This window comes from Lissotriton helveticus, chromosome 7 (assembly GCF_964261635.1).
Source record: "Lissotriton helveticus chromosome 7, aLisHel1.1, whole genome shotgun sequence".
NCBI lineage: Eukaryota > Metazoa > Chordata > Amphibia > Caudata > Salamandridae > Lissotriton > Lissotriton helveticus.
The window spans coordinates 824626360-824644032 of NC_136068.1; the positions used below are offsets into that span (position 1 = coordinate 824626360).

The 17673-nt window shown below is 47.3% G+C and overlaps 1 protein-coding gene across 3 annotated transcripts in view; it reads left to right on the forward strand.

The window, feature by feature from the left end:
- The window catches only part of KLHL3 (kelch like family member 3), a 574547-nt gene that overhangs the window by 281278 nt on the left and 275596 nt on the right, over positions 1 to 17673 (forward strand). For all 3 annotated transcript variants that reach the window (XM_078653303.1, XM_078653304.1, XM_078653305.1), the window contains one exon: positions 10663 to 10825. In XM_078653303.1, the coding sequence (XP_078509429.1) occupies positions 10663 to 10825 (163 nt within the window). The remainder of the gene's footprint in view (positions 1 to 10662; positions 10826 to 17673) is intronic.

Consider the following 17673-nt stretch of genomic DNA (forward strand, 5'->3'; position numbering starts at 1 on the left):
AGACCAGGCTGATGCTGGTGGCCGCCCTGTGCTGCAACATGAGACCCAACGGTGAGACGCGCTCTACGGTTCCCTGCGCACTAGGCATTCCGGCGGTTCCTTTTTTTCTTATCTCTGCAACTTGCTGTGTTTATGTCACATCCCCACCCACAGGCTTGTCATTTTAGTATTCTCCACCTTGTTTTTAGTTTGCCTTCTCCCGTTTAGTCATGTAAAATGATGTGTCCTTTCTGTGCGAGACAGACGAAGCGATCATTACTAAATAAAGGTTGTACCGTCAACAGACGATAGGATGTGGCACAGTGGTCAGAACTGTCAACTCGGGAGCTGGGGATCTGGGTTCGAGCCTCGGCGGCACTCTTCCTCCGTGCCTATGGACAGATTCCTGGATAAGCTTCCCTATATAAATCTACGAACTTAGCTTAACCTAACAATATCCCAAACCCCTTATTTTGAGTGCAGAAATAAAAAAAGAACATTTTATTTAACATTAACCAACAACTGATCATGCGGGTCACAGACTTCACTTTGCGGGAGTCTCTCCTCACGCTGGTTTACTGTCGTTATGAAGCAGGCCTGCCGCACATCTGAAGGTAGAATTAGTTTTGTGCGCCCCAAAAAGCCTTTGATGTACCAGGATTCTGTCTGTCTCCAAACTTTCGAGACTCCCCAAATTTACCCTGAATGGCTCTGCTTCCGGGGTGAGGGCAGGCGCATGCGGTCTGTGTCGCGTTATTTTCTGCGCATTCGGGTATGTTTGCCGGATGTCGTTCTGTGTAGGGGTTGTCTATTTGTCTGGCCTGCCTGCTTCTGTCTGCCTGTCTGCTGCCACCCTGTCTGGGTGCTCTGCATCTAGAGTCTCTGCCTGACTGCTTTTCTGTCACCCCGTCTTTCTGGGAAACAGATTGTATGTGACCCTGTCTGTAACTCTGTGACCCTTCCACTGCCAGTCTGTGTGTCTGTCTGCGAGTGTTTCCTAGTGTGGGCCTGTGGACCTGTCACTGTGCCTGCTTGCTTGGCAACAAGTCTGTCTGCCTGTAAAGGTGCTTGTGACCCGACCTGCCTCTCTAAGACGCCGTAAATGTGTATGGGTGCTTGCAGTGAGTGTGCCTGACTGCCTCAGTGTTTCGCCGTGAGTCCGCCTCTGTCTGTTTGTGTGTGTGTCTACGCACTGTTTGTATCCGCTTGTGTCTGTCTGTGAGGCTCTCTGCTATAAGCCTGTCTCGGAACAGGCATGTTCACCACCAGTGCTTGTTTGATTCGTGTCCGGGGCACAATCTGTCCGCCTTCGGGTTCCGTGGAAGTACGCCGCCGTGTTCAGCTGTGAGTCTGTGTGTCTTTGGACCCTGGTGTGCCACTCACGCCGAGGTGTGTGTTTATTTAGGGCTGTCTTGTTTGTGTCTGTGCGCGTGTTTACATCCACCCCTGAACATGTATGTGCGTATCATACCTTCCAGTGTGCGTCCTTGCACTGATCCCCATATCTTGCAGTGTTGCCGTCACGCCTAGCAGTATGTGCGTCTGTTTGTGTATGTTTGTGTGTGCATGTGCTTATGTGCACGTGTTCAGATCCCCCTGGCCCGTTAGTTTATGTCATGACTTCCAGTGTGCATGTATTTACACCCCTTAACCGCCGCGTGCGAGTCTGTGCAGATGTGTGTGTGTGTGTGTGCGCGCCTACAGCAATCCGATGGCGTCATACTCCGCATATCCCATGCCATACAGAGAGAGAGAGAGTGTGTGTGCGTGAGTGGGACAATGTGTGTAGCAAGGTGTGCACTGCCCGAAGTGTACACGTACAGCTCTCCCAGGGCCTTGTTTTTCCTTTGTGGTCTTCTAAACGTTGTCTGGCTATTAACTCAAGTAGAGAGAGAAATATGTGTGGAATCTGCAGAGTCTTGGGGACTCCTCGCCCAGGAGTTCGATTCCCAGAGAGCCAATGTGTCCTAACCCCAAGCTGTGCCGCTTTCACCAACAGGTGTCCTTCCCAGCTGTGCCAGTTGTGCACCCTCACTCACTTCTCCTCGGCACTGGCAGTCTCAAACACCAGTGTGCCAATCTTACCCCAGCTCCCAGGGTATCCCCGCTCTTGGGCCTTTCCCTAAGCAGCCTCCCTGCAACTGTCATGCTGATCACCAGCCCTGGCTCTATTGCACCCAGTACCACCGCCCTGAGTCACTCAACTTCTTCACTACTGGACGACACCCCCACCGACCCCCAAACTCCGTCCTGCAAACTCAATGTAACTGTTCCTTTGAAATACCCCTGTGTGGTTTTTTCTCAGCACCACACTTTAATTTTTCACTTCAGAAATACCACCCCGTTTACTCCTGTGCCCCAGCAACACCAGCCCGTTTACTCCTGTGACACAGCAATGCCACCCAGTTTACTTCTGTGCCCCAGCAATACCACCTGTTTACTCCTCTGCCACAGCAATACCACCCGTTTACTCCTGGCCACAGCAATACCACCCAGTTTAGTCCTGTGTCCCAGCAATACCAGCTCTTTTATACTTGTAGCAACACCAGCCCGTTTACTCGTGTAGCAACACCAGCCCGTTTACTCCTGTAGCAACACCATCCCGTTTACTCCTGTGCCCCAGCAACACCAGCCCATTTACTCCTGTGCCTCAGCAACACCAGCACGTTTACTCCTGTACCACGGAAATACTACCCGGTTTACTTCTGTGCCCCAGCAATCCCAGCCCGTTTACTCCTGTACCAACACCAGCCCGTTTACTCCTGTGACACAGCAATGCCACCCAGTTTACTCGGTGCGTAAACAAGCACTTTGTACTTATAGTCCATGCTTATGAGAAGCAAGGCTGGCAGTCTCTTTTACTGCCAGCCTTGCTCATCGTAAGCACGGACTGTACGTGTACCGATTGCAGGTTTTAAAAAAAATGAATAAAAGACATTGTCATTTACAATGCCGATAGCTCAAACTTTAATAATGCGAGACCTATTGCATTGTAAATGCTTGTTTTTTCAAGTAGTTAACACCATCGTAAAATGTAAGTTAAGTTTTGTAGAAATAGCAATTTTGTGAGACAACAAGTAGAATTATCGATATAAACCAGCATTTGATATATGCATGCATCTTACATGGCTATTGTATTTTGCATAAATACGTATTTGGTTTTATTAAGTTTTTTTGCAACTTTATTCTTGTTTGTAATGCTCCCGGTATTTCATATCAAGGTGGTTCCTAATACTCAAAAATGGAAGTCAGTCAGCATTGAGCAGTGATGTTGAATGCATTCCCTCTTACCCTGCCCCCAAACGAAAGCTGAAAGACAGAATTTCAAATAAACCGGAAAGCCTGATCTATTTTTGGCTTAAAATAGCACAACAAAACGAGGCTCCATCAGAACCCTCACCTGTGTGAAAAACAACACGCTTTTGCCTGGTGAATTCCTTATTACTCAATGTTCTTAATAATAATAGTTCTGTTTTCATTCCCATTTTAGCTATTTTATCGAGAATATCTTCAGTGATATATGTGTCTCTTTTATTTAAAATAAAAAAGTTATGCTATACGATAGCCATCTTACTCCGGTAATAATCATCATATTCTGGTAGAAGAAATTTTCTTTAAGCAACTGATTCCAGCCCACTTGAGACTCCTTTACTCCTAAGTTACTGGTAATTTTTAGGTTTCGCCTATTATCATTCGCTTGCGAATGTAATAGGCGAAAATTCAAGTGCTCAATCGACTAGTGAAACCACTGCGGTTTCTTCGCAGTGCATGTGAGTCACAGCGGGTCACGTGACCACACAAGCACGCGCATCTCCCTAATCCGCCTGCCGCCTGCCACACTTCTCCTCCCCTCGCTTGCATTCCCACCCCCCCCTCCCCCCACCAGGCTCTCCCGCCCCCATCCGGCTTCCCTCCGGCCATTTGGCAGCATTGCGAGGCAAGCTGACATCTCCCTAATCCGCCTGCCGCCTGCCGCACTTCTCCTCCCCTCGCTTGCATTCCCGCCCCCCCCCCCCCACCAGGCTCTGGACTTTCGCCTCTTGCCGCGTAATCTTCGGTCACAGGGTTGCATCGGTAAATGGTTGGAGGTAGATGTATCTGTTGTATATGGGTCACAGTTTTCTATTTTATGTAAGGTAGCTGGTTATTAATGCTTTTGTTACAGCGAGCCATGTACCCATTGTTACATATACATGTAAACTACAAGAGATAATTGTTATTCATTAGTTGCAATTGTAAATAAATGTTTAGGCCGGTACTGAATAATTCTCATGGCTCACTCTACCCTTCGTGACTCCGCACCTTTCTACCACCTTCCACTAACCCCATTTGTGGCTTCCACATGAACATGGTTTCGTCAGCAGTGCGTATTCCTATTCTAATTTCTAATTTAAAACATTTATAAAGCGCAGCGTGCTCCGTACGGTTTCTTGGCGCTAGTAGGGAGTTCGGCAACAGAGGCAAAATTAACCTGTCGTAAAGAAGAAGGGAGATTACACGGGGAAGGCCTGTTTGAAAAGGAACGTTTTTAGGTCTTTACGAAAAGAAAGGTAGTGGATGGCAGAACGAAGGTGATCAGGAAGGGAGTTCCAGAACGTGGGTGCCAAGGTAGAAAAGTTGGTTCCACCCCACTTTTTACGTTTGAAACGTGGGATTTGAAGGAGAGATTTGGAAGAGGAGCGAAGCTCTCTAGTGGGGACGTATTCTTTTATTAACGAGGAGATGAAGGCAGGGGCAGTGCCTTGGCGGGCCTGGAAGACCATGCAGCCGGTCTTAAAAAGGGAACGTTCCTTGACAGGAAGCCAGTGAAGCTCCCTGAGGAGCGGTGTGGAGTGATGATATCGTGAGAGACCAAAGACCAGCCGGGCCGCCTGGTTCTGGGCCATCTGGAGCCTCCGCAGGCTGTATGCTGGGATGCCGTTGTAGAGGGCATTGGCATAGTCCAGCCGCGATATCACCAGTGCGGCCATGATCAACTTGAGAGCCTGGGGGGAAAAAAAACGGGAAACAGTGCGGATGGTTCGGAGGGTGAGGAAGCAGGAGGAGACTACAGAGCTGATTTGTGAATGAAGGGTGAGCTATTCCTCCAAACTATGTACACAAAACGTTTTAAAAAAACATCGCCACTGCCGCTTTAGAAGCGGCTGTTGAGTGTTTTATCAAATGCTTCACAATTGAGTCGGTCAAAAACGGTATTCCGTGAACATCGTATAACCAGAAAAGGGAAGGCGAGGATGTATACAAAAATATCGATTAAGTGAAAAGTTAGAACTCACAAAGCCCCTATCGACTCTCGCTGTAAACAGGGTAGTAACTTACATGTCTAACAAATGATCGACGACGCCGCCATTCATTTCAAGGTCCACAGGCACAGGCAGCAGCTGATGCTGAAGGGACCGTCACCGAATTTCTATTTGTTTCTAAAAAAATAAAGTTTTACTCTTCGCTTTTTTCCCCACACCCAATATATTATTCTATTGTGTTTTCTTGTAAGTACGTGCGCAGAACATCGGTGCTAGTGCAGTTTGATTTGACAATTAACTCCTCCTACAAGTAGGAGCTCTAACATATACACACAGAGGGTTTGCCCGAGAGGCGAGTTGTAGTTTTTATCTCACAGAATAAGATCATCTCCGGGAAGTGAGACACTTGCATTGACTTGTGACGCAGATAAGTAGAATGGTCAAAACAAAACAGCAGTGCGTTTGAAAGAAAAAGTGGACTAGAGTAACCGAACCATTTCCTGTCTGTAAGAGCTATATCGGTATTTTACAGCGTGGCGGACAAAATTTTCAGAGATTCGTGAACCGGGAAATCAAACCTAAAACCAACCTTTTACATATATAAATGGCGTGCAGTAAACATGCACCTTACCCAAAATTATAGTTAAAAACTGAACAAATAGCTGTATTAGTTTGTCAGCATTTTTTTTTGTCTGCATCAAAAATAATGAACTTGATTAAGGACTATTTTAAAACAACAAACGTACTAGGTTTTGTTTTACACCTTTTAAAGCAAATGATGAATCCGCAGCATTGCGAGGCCAGCTGACATCTCCCTAATCCGCCTGCCGCCTGCCACACTTCTCCTCCCCTTGCTTGCATTCCCGCCCCCCCCACCAGGCTCTCCCGCCCCCATCCGGCTTCCCTCCGGCCATTTGGCAGCATTGCGAGGCCAGCTGAAGAAAACAAGCACTGGCGTTGCCAATAGATCTCGCAGTAGGAAAGTTGGAGCTATTGGTTTTGTAAATGACATTTTATATTTATATATCGTTATTGGCATTGTCAATAATAATCTATAAATATAAAATGTCATTTACAAAACCAATAGCTCCAACTTTCCAAATGCGAAACCTATTGGCAACGCCAGTGCTTGTTTATAGGGCTGGCGATTGGCATGGGTAGTGTGGGCGGCTGCCCCACCCAACTGACAAAGCGAATAGCTTGCCCATAGGTGAGAACCTTTGGCTTTGCCAATGCATGTTTGTGTTAGCTCCTCCCTGGAGCATGGACAAAGTACATGTTTTTCCTCATCTTTGTTCTTCCATGTCTTTTTGCAACGCACTAATTATTTTTATAAGCGTTTCAATATTATTTCTGGACTTACAATGTACCTTCCTACTTTTAACACCAGCATATGGCTTAATTATGTTGTTTTCACCATATCTGCTGTCTTTTTTGATACTTGATTAAATATTTAGACACCACTCGGGCACATTAAGTTATGCTGTGTGGTTACGAAACAAAAGTGATGAATGATTTCGAAAGTTAGGCTTTTATTTTGAAGAATGATTTTTAAAAAAGGAGCTATTATTTTATACTGGGTTTTTGAACTTTCTAAAGATGCGCTTTCATTTTACATTGGGTTTTCTAAAATTAATCAGTTCGTGACACGGCATGTATTTGCACATCTTTTCAGCAATTTCACATTTTTGGATGTTTTAAGGCTTCTTATATGTTACTTTCACCCTATTTACTCTGTCTATCAAATCATTAGTTACGAATCTGTACTACTCTATGCCACTCTACGCTACGCCACTCTACCCTCTATTCTTTGCCACTCCATGCCATTCTACACTTCGCCACAATACTCGAGGCAGCTCCACCCCTCCCCACTACTCTACTGTACGCTACTCCACTTCACCCTACTTATTCTATGCCTCTCCACGTCACCCTACTCCACTTTATGCCTCTCCACTCCATGCCACACCACTCTACTCCACTCCACTTAATGCCACTCTACTCTGCACCACTATACCTATATTTATTTTTATTTATAAAGTTTTATATAGCGCGATCAAGATCCCGAAGGATATCAGAGCGCTTTACAAAAAGGATGGAAGGAGGGTATTACATACAATATCGACATGGTAATTTGAGCGATGGACACGTGAGTCTGTTAGCATAGGCACTCATAGCCATACCCAGCCATACAATGGCACACACAGGCCTAAAGAGGCACACACATCTACTCCACATCACTCTAGGCTACTTTACTCTATAGTACTCCACACCACTCTGCTCTATACTTCTCCACACCACTCTACGCCACTACACTCTGCGCCACTCCAGACAATCTAGGCTACTTCACTCTATCTACGCTACTCCACGTCACTCCACTCCACTTTATCCCACACCACTCTACGGCACTGTACCCCATTCGGCTCCACACCATTCTGCGCCTGTATGCGCCACTATACGCCACTCTACTCTGTCACTCCACTCTACATGACTCCATTCCACTTGACACTAGAATACACCACTCTACTATACACCTCTTTACGCTATGCCACTCCACTGTCCTCTACACCACCCTCCTCCTCGCCACACCACTCAGTCCCACTGTACTCTACGCCACTCTACTGCACTTTATGCAACTATATTCTACCCCACTCTACTCCTCTCTGCTCCACCTCACCCCCATATACCACTTTACTCTGCCACTCCATTCTACTCGGTACCATTCCATGCCACTCTATTCCACTGTACTCATGCCACTCTGTGCTGTGCAACTCTACACCACTCTGCTCTGACACTCCACTCTATGCTACTCTACTGTATGCTACTCTACTCCACTCCATGCCACCCCACACTACTCCACTTTGTGCCACTCTACCCCACTTGGTGCCACTCTACTCTGTCACTTTATGTGTACACCACTCCACTCTGCGCCGCTCCACTATATTCTCCTCTATGCCACTCTATTCTCCTCTATGCTATTCTATTCTGTGCCACTTTACTTGTACCCCGCTACACTCAATGCTGCCAATCTCCTCTATTCTCGCTGCTGTACAACATTGCTAAAAGACATTGGCAAAGCCAATAGCTCTCACATAGGCCAGACCTATTGGTTTGACAAAACGTGTTGTTGCTTGTATTTGGCCCTATGCACTTTTACTATTTCACTATGTAAATGGCAAGCAATTTGCATTCTCCTATATCTGAACTGAAAACTCCATATTAGATGTCAGTGATTAGAAACGTCTTATTCATTCCAGCTATCAACCATGTAAAATATTATTTCAGAACACAGCGTGCAACTGCAAAATACCACCAAATTGCCCTTTAAGTTGGCACCTTCCTCACACTGGGACACCGTTCGTTATTTGGCACGTGACATCTTGTTAATGGAGGGGTGTTGGATGCTCTCTAGTTTTTATTGTCATTTGCAGTGGGTTCCTTCGCTTTCTATCTATGCATTGTCACTGACATCAAGGCGCTATGCTGGTACTAATATAGTGATCAAAGGCAGATTCTTACCCTGTATTGTAATACTACTCGTTGCTGCTGTAGGTGCAGCGGGGGGAGGGGGGAACGGTCTCCCTCTCTCAGTAAGGCTAAGTTGACCTGAACCCTTAAGGAATCCATTTCCACAGTTTGCTTTAAAACTCCAAACTTCATATGTAACTCATCTTTGCATACAATTTGCCTGACCTGTAAACATTTAATGCAAGGTTAAGCATTTAGGACCTTGGTTAGAGGGAATTACAAATTGCGGTGGAACCTGTGAACATGGAGTAGAATCCACAACCAAATTTACTCCCCCATAGTGATAGTATTGTAGAGGAATTTTAATTGGTGAATATTACTCTTTATTTAGAGCTTCTTCCAGCAATTCTAGGATTTTCAGTTGGCTACATACTCCATCTTTCTTTCCTAAGATGGCTATTGGAGGTCTTATAGAATGCAAAAACGTTGAAGCATATTCTAGCCATTACAGTTTTGGAGATATTGCCATTCAACGTTGTGATGCCTCTCCATTCCATTGGACCAATAGCTGCTGGACAGTGGTGCCACCCATGACTGCCCGAGGATTCCCCTCTTCTAGAAACAAACCTGTATTGTGACATGCATATCCTGAGGTGTAGAACGCTGAAAAAAACTTTTTAGAACAAAACATTGGGAACTAACATAATAGTTTACCATGTGTCTTCTAAGGACCCCATTATAAGCCCTACATGTGATAGATCGCGCAGGTCACCCGACTCGATTTTACCATACTCACCTGGGCCCATAAAACAACATATGATGAGTTTTTAATCAGGTAACCTGTGCACTCTTCCAACAATCAGAGATTTTTTATATAAATACGTTTCTAGGATCTATACCATTGACTTACCGAAACTTGTCACCGGTACATAAAAGTCCTAAAGGATCAGGGAGTTAGCAAGAAAATAGGTAGAAAAAAAACACTTGCACTCATATAATAACCACAAACTCAGGAACGGTTTAAACTCTTTATCTAGAATTCTTTAAAAGTCATAATCCAACACAGGGTGAACAGCAAAACACACAAGATGATGGACGGAATGTTGCACAATGGCAAAACATTCACCCCCAGTCACAGATCTGGGTAGAATCCATCGTTATTTTGCTCGCCAAGCCAACAAGTGAAGGGTATTCCCAGACGTGGGTCCCTTGCTCACTAAGCCACTGGAGTCAAGCTATCATGGCTGAAGACGGCTGATAGCCAGAAACCGGTCCTAGTATGCTTGATTCCGGTCCAGGAAAGACATGGCTTGGCAGTTCGGGCTGGACTGTTCCCATGAGGCACAGGGTCAAGACTGATTTGCATATGGCCATGTCTGAACTGGGGTGGCTTGGTGAGCAAAATAACGATGGATTAAATCCAGATCTGTGACTGGGGGTGAATGTTTTGCCATTGTGCAACATTCCGTCCATCATCTTGTGTGTTTTGCTGACATTATATTTAGGCTGCTTATGTCGACCTGCTGTTATATTGCATCCCACTTCATCGACCCCCACAATATTGTAAGGTAGTTAAATGTTTGCTATTCCTAACTCCACCTAGGGCAACCACCTCTCTCCAGGTCATTACAGACTCTGTTTCCTGTCCTAGATTTCTCATCTACAAATAATTAATTTTAGGTGTGTTACAATTTGGTCTATAGACGGGAAGAAAGACTAAAATACCCATAAGGCTTCAGGTGGTCACTAAAAAAAATCCCATGACCGGAAACCGTGTCCTTAATGGCATGGATTGAAGTGGTCAGCCTAACTGCACCCATACTCCTCTTGGGTTGTAGCATAAGTGAATTTAATAATAATAATTATACACTTACCTTACAATGTAGTGCATGAGATAATAATGTAATAAGCTCTATTCTCACCAACTACTTTAAGGCAATTTACAGATGCTAATTTTGCCATTTTTTCCTATAAGGTTTTGTTACCAGCAGCAAGCTTGTTGCAGTTGATGGATGTACGAAAAAATTGCTGTGATTTCCTGCAGTCGCAATTGCATCCCACCAATTGCCTTGGGATCCGGGCCTTCGCAGATGTCCATACATGTACAGAGCTTCTTAATCAAGCTAATGCTTATGCAGGTGAGGGGCGGATTATACATGTTTTGCAGTAAATATGTTGAAGTTTGATAACTATTCTTGTCATATTCCAGAATTATGCTAGCCTGATCATATATTCAAGCATCGACAGTTTATGGATCTTTTTTTTTCTCCATCTCCTTAGGGACAAGCTACTTTTTTGCTGTTTTCGGGTCCCTGTCCAGTGTAGTGTGGGCAGTAGGTGGGAGGTGAAGGCTTCTAATAAGTGGCTCCTCTTAAGATTTCTTTTTAGAAGGCTGTCAAGTTTTGATGATGCCTCAGATCTGGGCAAAGTGAATTGTTTTGCCTCCTAGAATTTTCCATTTAAAAGTTGTGAGCGAAATCAGGTTTGCACTGCTTTTTCTCTCGAGTCGTGTCGGTGGCTTAAGGTAGAATGGACCAATGCTCTTATGTGATTTGAAGACCAAACACAAAAGTTTTAACTTCATTCGTCCTGCTACTGAGAACAAGTGAAGCTCCTATAGTGTCGCGCTATAGTCGATACGCGGTGACGTAACGACGTAGAGCGTGACCGCCATTTTAGGCAGTTAGCGCGGAGCCCGCGACTAGAGCGAACACGCTCCCGGCGCTCCTATAGCTCCTAAATAAATAATTACTTAACCTGCACTATGCCTCTGCCTCTTATTAGGTGGTCCGACCACGACCACAAATTGGGGACGAGGACGGGATCGGGAGCACCGCCAGGATCACCGTGTCCCGAAGGCGACCCGAATAGAGCCCCGATCACAAGCACCAAAGGAGGCACGCAACCAGTACCAAGGTGCATATAGAGCGCAGCAAAGGAGAGCGGCCGCAGACACCGCCTAGCCCACCGCATGCAGTGACCGCCAAGAGACCAGAAAGTGGGTCGACACAGCCTGAGGTGCACGTGAAAGGCGAGCGTAAACACCAGCCAGGTACACGCGCCATACACTGGCACACCCGTGCAGCGGGATCTGCGCCCGTAGTGAGTACAGCAACCAGGGAAGAGGGCAACAAAGCGTAGCAGCAAGACACGTGAATTGGCACAAGAGTACCAAGTACCACGCTCGCAGCAGCTGGCAATTCAGCCCATGGCCCTGGCGGAGCAAGCACGGCGCAGCGTGGGTAGCGAACCTGCGCCTCAAGAGAGCCCACTGCGCCAGCACAGGCACAGTGCGCCAGGGAGTCCCAGAGGGGAAGAAGAGCTCCCGAGAAGACAAGCGGAGATGAGCGCCCAAGCCTCCTCACTCACAATGCCGGTCCCCTTCCTGCCCAGGCCTGGGGAACCCTCAGTGAAGTGGGAAGACTGGAGGGAATACTTCATGAACTATCTAGAGGCGTTAGAAAATGAAAGTGGAGGAGAGTTTCCCAGCAAAAGAAAGAAGAGGATATTGCTCCACAATCTGGGTCCTGAAGGCATCAGAGTTTTCCGTAATCTAGTGCCCAAAACACGACAAGCTGATGACGAAGACGTGTCCAACACGCGATCGAAGACCTAGACAACCACTATAGGCCGGTGGTGTGCACGTCCATAGACAGATATAGCTTTCAACAGAGAAAACAGGAAGCAGGAGAGTCCATAGATTAGTATTTATCGCAGCGCTAAAGAAACTGGCAGTCACATGTAAGTTTGGCGCTTTGCACGACGAGTTCATCAAAGACCAAATAGTCATGCACACCACGAACACTTCGATCCAAGAAAAACTATGGGTCAATGGAGATGCGTCCCTGAAGGAAGTCATCGCCATGGTGAAAAATGCAGAGCTATCCAAAAGATGTGCAGAAGCCGCAAAGGGAGAGAACACCACGAGGACCATGGTCAACAAAGTTACAGAAGCAGGCCCGCCAGACAGAAACAAGGGTGAGGCAGGAAACACGAGGACGCAGACCAGATAGGTCCCCAGACCATCACCAGTGAAGAAATCCACCAGTGAAGACAGGAACTTGTGCTACAGGTGTGGGAGCCATGCCCATGCGGCCCATGATAAATGTTGCCCAGGTTTCCGCACCAAATGTATGTTCTGCGGAATCATGGGGCACTTCGAGAAAGTGTGTCGCTGTAAGCAGAGAGAACCAGCGGTCAAGTACGTCGCACCAGAGTCAGACAATGAAGGAGACAGTGACGTAGAAGATGACAACATGCTATGCATAGAAGAGCACATACTGGGCATCGTCTGCACTCGCTCCAAGAAACCACAGTGTGAACTGTCAATAGGGGGAGTACAAACAAAAATGGTGGCAGACTCGGGGTCACCGTACACCATAATACAACACAAGGTGTGGGACGACCACTTCAAGCAACACCTAGAGCCACACCTGGAACCTCCGGACATTCGCCCAGTCACGTTTACAGGCGAGCCTATCCCCATGGTGGGGTACCGTGTCCTGCTTTTCGAGTTCAAGGAATGGAGAGCGAACTGCAAGCTGTACGTAGCCGAAAAGGAGCCCTCAGTCTTAGGATGGGTTTACCAGGGCGAGTTGGGCATACAGCTAGACCCAGGTGGCATCACACAGGTGCTAGTGACCAGCCTGGAGCGACAGCCTGATGCCACCAAATGGAAGACTGAGTTTCCTACAGTGTTTGGAGGAAAAATAGGAAAATTGACAAAATTCACGCACAATATAGACCTTAAAGCAGACGTCAAGCCCGTGTGCCGCAAAGTGAGGAACATCCCGTTGGCGATAAGAGAGACAATACAGCTGGAGTTGCAACGACTAGAGGACAACCGCATCATTGAGCCGATAAACAGTGTAGAATGGTTGGCACAGTTGGTAGTGGCCACGAAGCCCATTGGCAAAGCACGCCTATGCGTGGACTTGAGGGAACTGAATAAAAACATAGTAGTGGAAAAATTCACCCTACCAAGTATAAACGAAATACGTGCCGCAAGCTGACCTCTTTCATTACCCCATTCGGGTGCTACCAATTTCGCAGGATGCCATTTGGACTAGCGTCGGCAGCTGCCGTCTTTCAAAAGCTTATGCATAAGCTTTTCAAGGACACAGAAGGAGTACAGTACTTTCAAGATTACATCCTGATAATGGGCAAGGACCGGGCAGACCATGATGCGAAACTGTCCACAGTGTTGCACATCCTGGCACGTAATGGACTCACTGCCGAATGGGAGAAGTGTAGCTTTGGAATGTCCTCAGTTACCTACCTAGGCCACGAGATCAGTGACCAAGGGATTACACCCAAACAAGCCAATGCAAAAGCCATTAGCGATGCACCACCACCAAAGAACAAGGAAGAGGTTTGCTCCTTTTTGGGGATGGTCGAGTTCTATAGTAAATTCGTGCCACACTTCGCCACAAAGACGCACCACTTGCGCCAACTCCTCAAAGACAAAACGTCCTTCATGTGGACAGAGGAGATTCAAGAAGAATTCCAGAGCATTAAAGCAGACATCAGCACAGCTATTTCCCTCCACGGGTTTGACCAACAGGCGATGTCCATACTAACCACGGATGCAAGCGAGAGGGGACTGGGAGCGGTCCTGATGCAAGAAACAAAAGAAGGTGAAGTAACCACCATCAGCTTTGCGTCCAGGTCCCTGTCGCCCACGGAGCAGAAATTCAGTGTAGTGGAAAAGGAGATGCTTGCAGCAGTCTGGGCCATGGAAAAGTTCCGCCAGTTCATATGGGGCTCCAGATTCCGGCTCAGGACGGATCACAAGCCACTGGTGAAGGTACTCACGTCAAGCGGCCATGCGAACGCAACTCCCCGCATAGCAAAGATGACGCTAAAATTGTTGGACTACCAGTATGACGTCGAATATATACCAGGACAGAAAAACAAGGTTGCTGATTATCTCAGCAGAGCATCAGCTATGGAGGAAGCTCCTCGCGGAGCAGAGGGAGAGGACGTCAGCGTGGCATTCATGGAAGACAATGTAAAAGTGATTAGCGCACAGGAATGGAAAGAGGCCTATGAGAGCGACAGAGACATCAAGGCAGTTAAACAGTTCATCCTACAAGGGTGGCCAGAAAAGAAAAGCTTGAGTGCGGAGCACAGAAAGTTCCTTGAAGTGCGGGAAGAGTTATCCACGGGTGACCAAGGCATCTTCCTGCTAAGAGGAGATAAAGTAGTTTCTCCCACTTCCTTGGTGCCGCACCTGCTCTCCATCCTGCATGAAGGACACTTAGGCATAGTGAAGATGAAACTTATGGCGAAGCAAACGTACTGGTGGCCGGCAATGGACTGACAGATAGAAAGACATGTCAGAGAATGCACGCAATGCCAAAATGCCGACAAATCACAAAGCTTGATGCGACTGTCCATAGGTAGGTTCCACAATCCTGCAAACACGTGGGAGGAGTTGTTGGAATAGACATCCTAGGTCCGGTGCCAGACGCACAAGGAGTTCAGAAATATGTGGTGGTGCTCATGGACAGATATTCCAAATGGCCCGAGATCGGCATACAAGAGGACATGGACACCGAGACGGTGTTGAAGTTTCTCACAGCCACCTTCCTAAGTGACAATGGACCCCAGTTCATGTCCGAGAAGTGGAAGGCCTACATGGGAAGGAATGGGATCAAAATAAAGCACACGTCCGTATACCATCCGGCCGGAAATGGCTTAGCCGAAAGGTTTAACAAAGTCATCATGGGGTCAGTACAATCGGCAATTGGCGCAGGAAAGAACTGGGAAACAGAGTTGAGGAACACACTGTTGGCATACCGGATCACCCCAACCAGCACTGGATACAGTCCCTTCAAAATCCTCAGGGGACGGGATCCCTTCACCAAGGACAACGTGGCATGGAAGGAACGCACAATCGTGAGCAAGTGGTCACCGGCAGTGGTCCATCACAATCTGGAGAGAGCACAAAGAGTATACATGGAACACTTCAACAAACGACGCAATGTGAAGGAGATGACGTTCGAGAGAGGAGAGTGGGTCCGAGTCAAACTGGCCCAGTTGAGAAGAAAAGGGGACAGCAAGTTTAGTGCACCCATGCAAGTGAAAGAGGTTTACAAGAGATCGGCCTTGCTGAGTGACGGTAGGGTTTGGTCCAAGGATCGGATGTCCAAGTGCAACAAGATATTGCAGTGAACAAAGACGGAAAGGTCACAGTCGGAACAACTCCAAGAAAATCCAGGTGTGATCCTCCCTCCGAGGGAAGATATGGCTAGCTCTGGAGAAGCCCTGGGAGAGAAGTAGTCAGTGGAAGGGTGTGAGCCGAACACACAAGGAAGCCCAGAAGGCCCAAGGGAAGTGACACTGAAGGGGACACCAACGGGTGTAGATGGACCAGGGCTGAGGACTCCCAGAGAAGATGCAAGGAATGCTTCTAGCACCCCGGTGAGACGTACCCGTGCAGGCAGAACAGCGGTAAGACCAGCGTGGTACAGAGACTTTGAGATGGGAGAGGTGAACGGGCTGGGTAGCAGATAGACTTTGGGGGACATTATTTTTCTTGTTGTGTTCCGTTGTAAAATGGGGAGATATGTAGTGTCGCACTCTAGTCGATACGCGGTGACGTAACAACGTAGAGCGTGACCGCCATTTTTGGCAGTTAGCGTGGAGCCCGCGACTAGAGCGAACGCGGCTCCCGGCGCTCCTATAGCTTCTAAATAAATAATTACTTATCCTGCACTACGCCTCTACCTCTTATTAGGTGGTCCGACCACCACCACAGCTCCTTGCGAGCCCAGGTGTTGTGGTGGTGATTTTTTAAGGTCCATGTGTGCTATGCGTGCTCTGCGGGCTTGGTTTTGTCGCCGCTGGTCTTTTCTGGATGTTGTTTTCTTTAGGGTTTCACCGTGCCCACTCACTATGCTCTCCGTCCCAGCCTTTCTTCAAGTCAGGCCTGGGTCCTTAAAGACCCCCTGGGCCTCAGCATGTCTCTGCGGCTGGTGCGGCACTCACTGCTCCCGTTGATAGAGCCCAGGCAACCATCAGGGCTGTCCGCTCTTGCTCGGCAGTCTTGAGTCATCCCTTCTGCCTCCCGACCAATGGGACAGACGCTTCCAACCACCGGCTCCCGTTCAGCTGCAAAGCTCCATGCCGACCCGGGAGTGTCCTTAGTCCAGGCCCCCGACGTCTTTCCCAGCTATTGTGGAAAGGATGCCCCCCGTGGAGCCATGTACTGCTCGCAGCAGTACCAGGCGTCGATGAGTGGGGGCAACGCTGAATTTCAAATGGATAGTTGGGCGTTTATACTGCAGTGCCCTCTTAAGAGCAGCCGTCATGCTTGGCTACAAGCCATGCCCCCCTGCAGCTTCTCAGGATTCATCATTACTGTCGGCAATAGCAACACTTTAAAATATGGCATTGTACAAACATAAAATATGTGTCTGTGTCTTTTTTAAAACAAATTTAGGCCACAAAACCTGCAGCTAATAAATTGCCAAAGAGTTTTTTCCCCCAACCCCTTGTTAGGGCCTCATTTCTGGTTCAGATACAGTAATCGTCACCTTCCACAAAGCCATATTTTAATTGTAAGTCGTTGGTAACAAACTTGACAACAAGTGCACAAGCTATACCATTGACCTTTTACCTTTGAAGGAAAAAGGCCATGTTAGTCAAATATATACAGTAAATAACTACATTTACTCTACCTGTCTTCATCCGCTTTCTCCTCTCCCCTGTCACCGACCGGTTCCTGGGCAAGTGGAAAAAAAGGACAAAACAGGTTATTGCCCCCTGACCAAGAGATTACTATACTCCCAGGCTGTAGAACAAAAATTCCACCCTTGGGGATGTTTAACTGTAGCCGAATAAGCCATAGAGGTAATGCTTTCTTAATCCCAGCAAACGTACGGTCAGTACCATGATAAAAAATTCCTTTTGGGTGACTTGTTGTACTCCAGCAGCCCACCAAACAATCTTTTTTCCTGTTTGTGTTGGTCCCGCCGGTCGA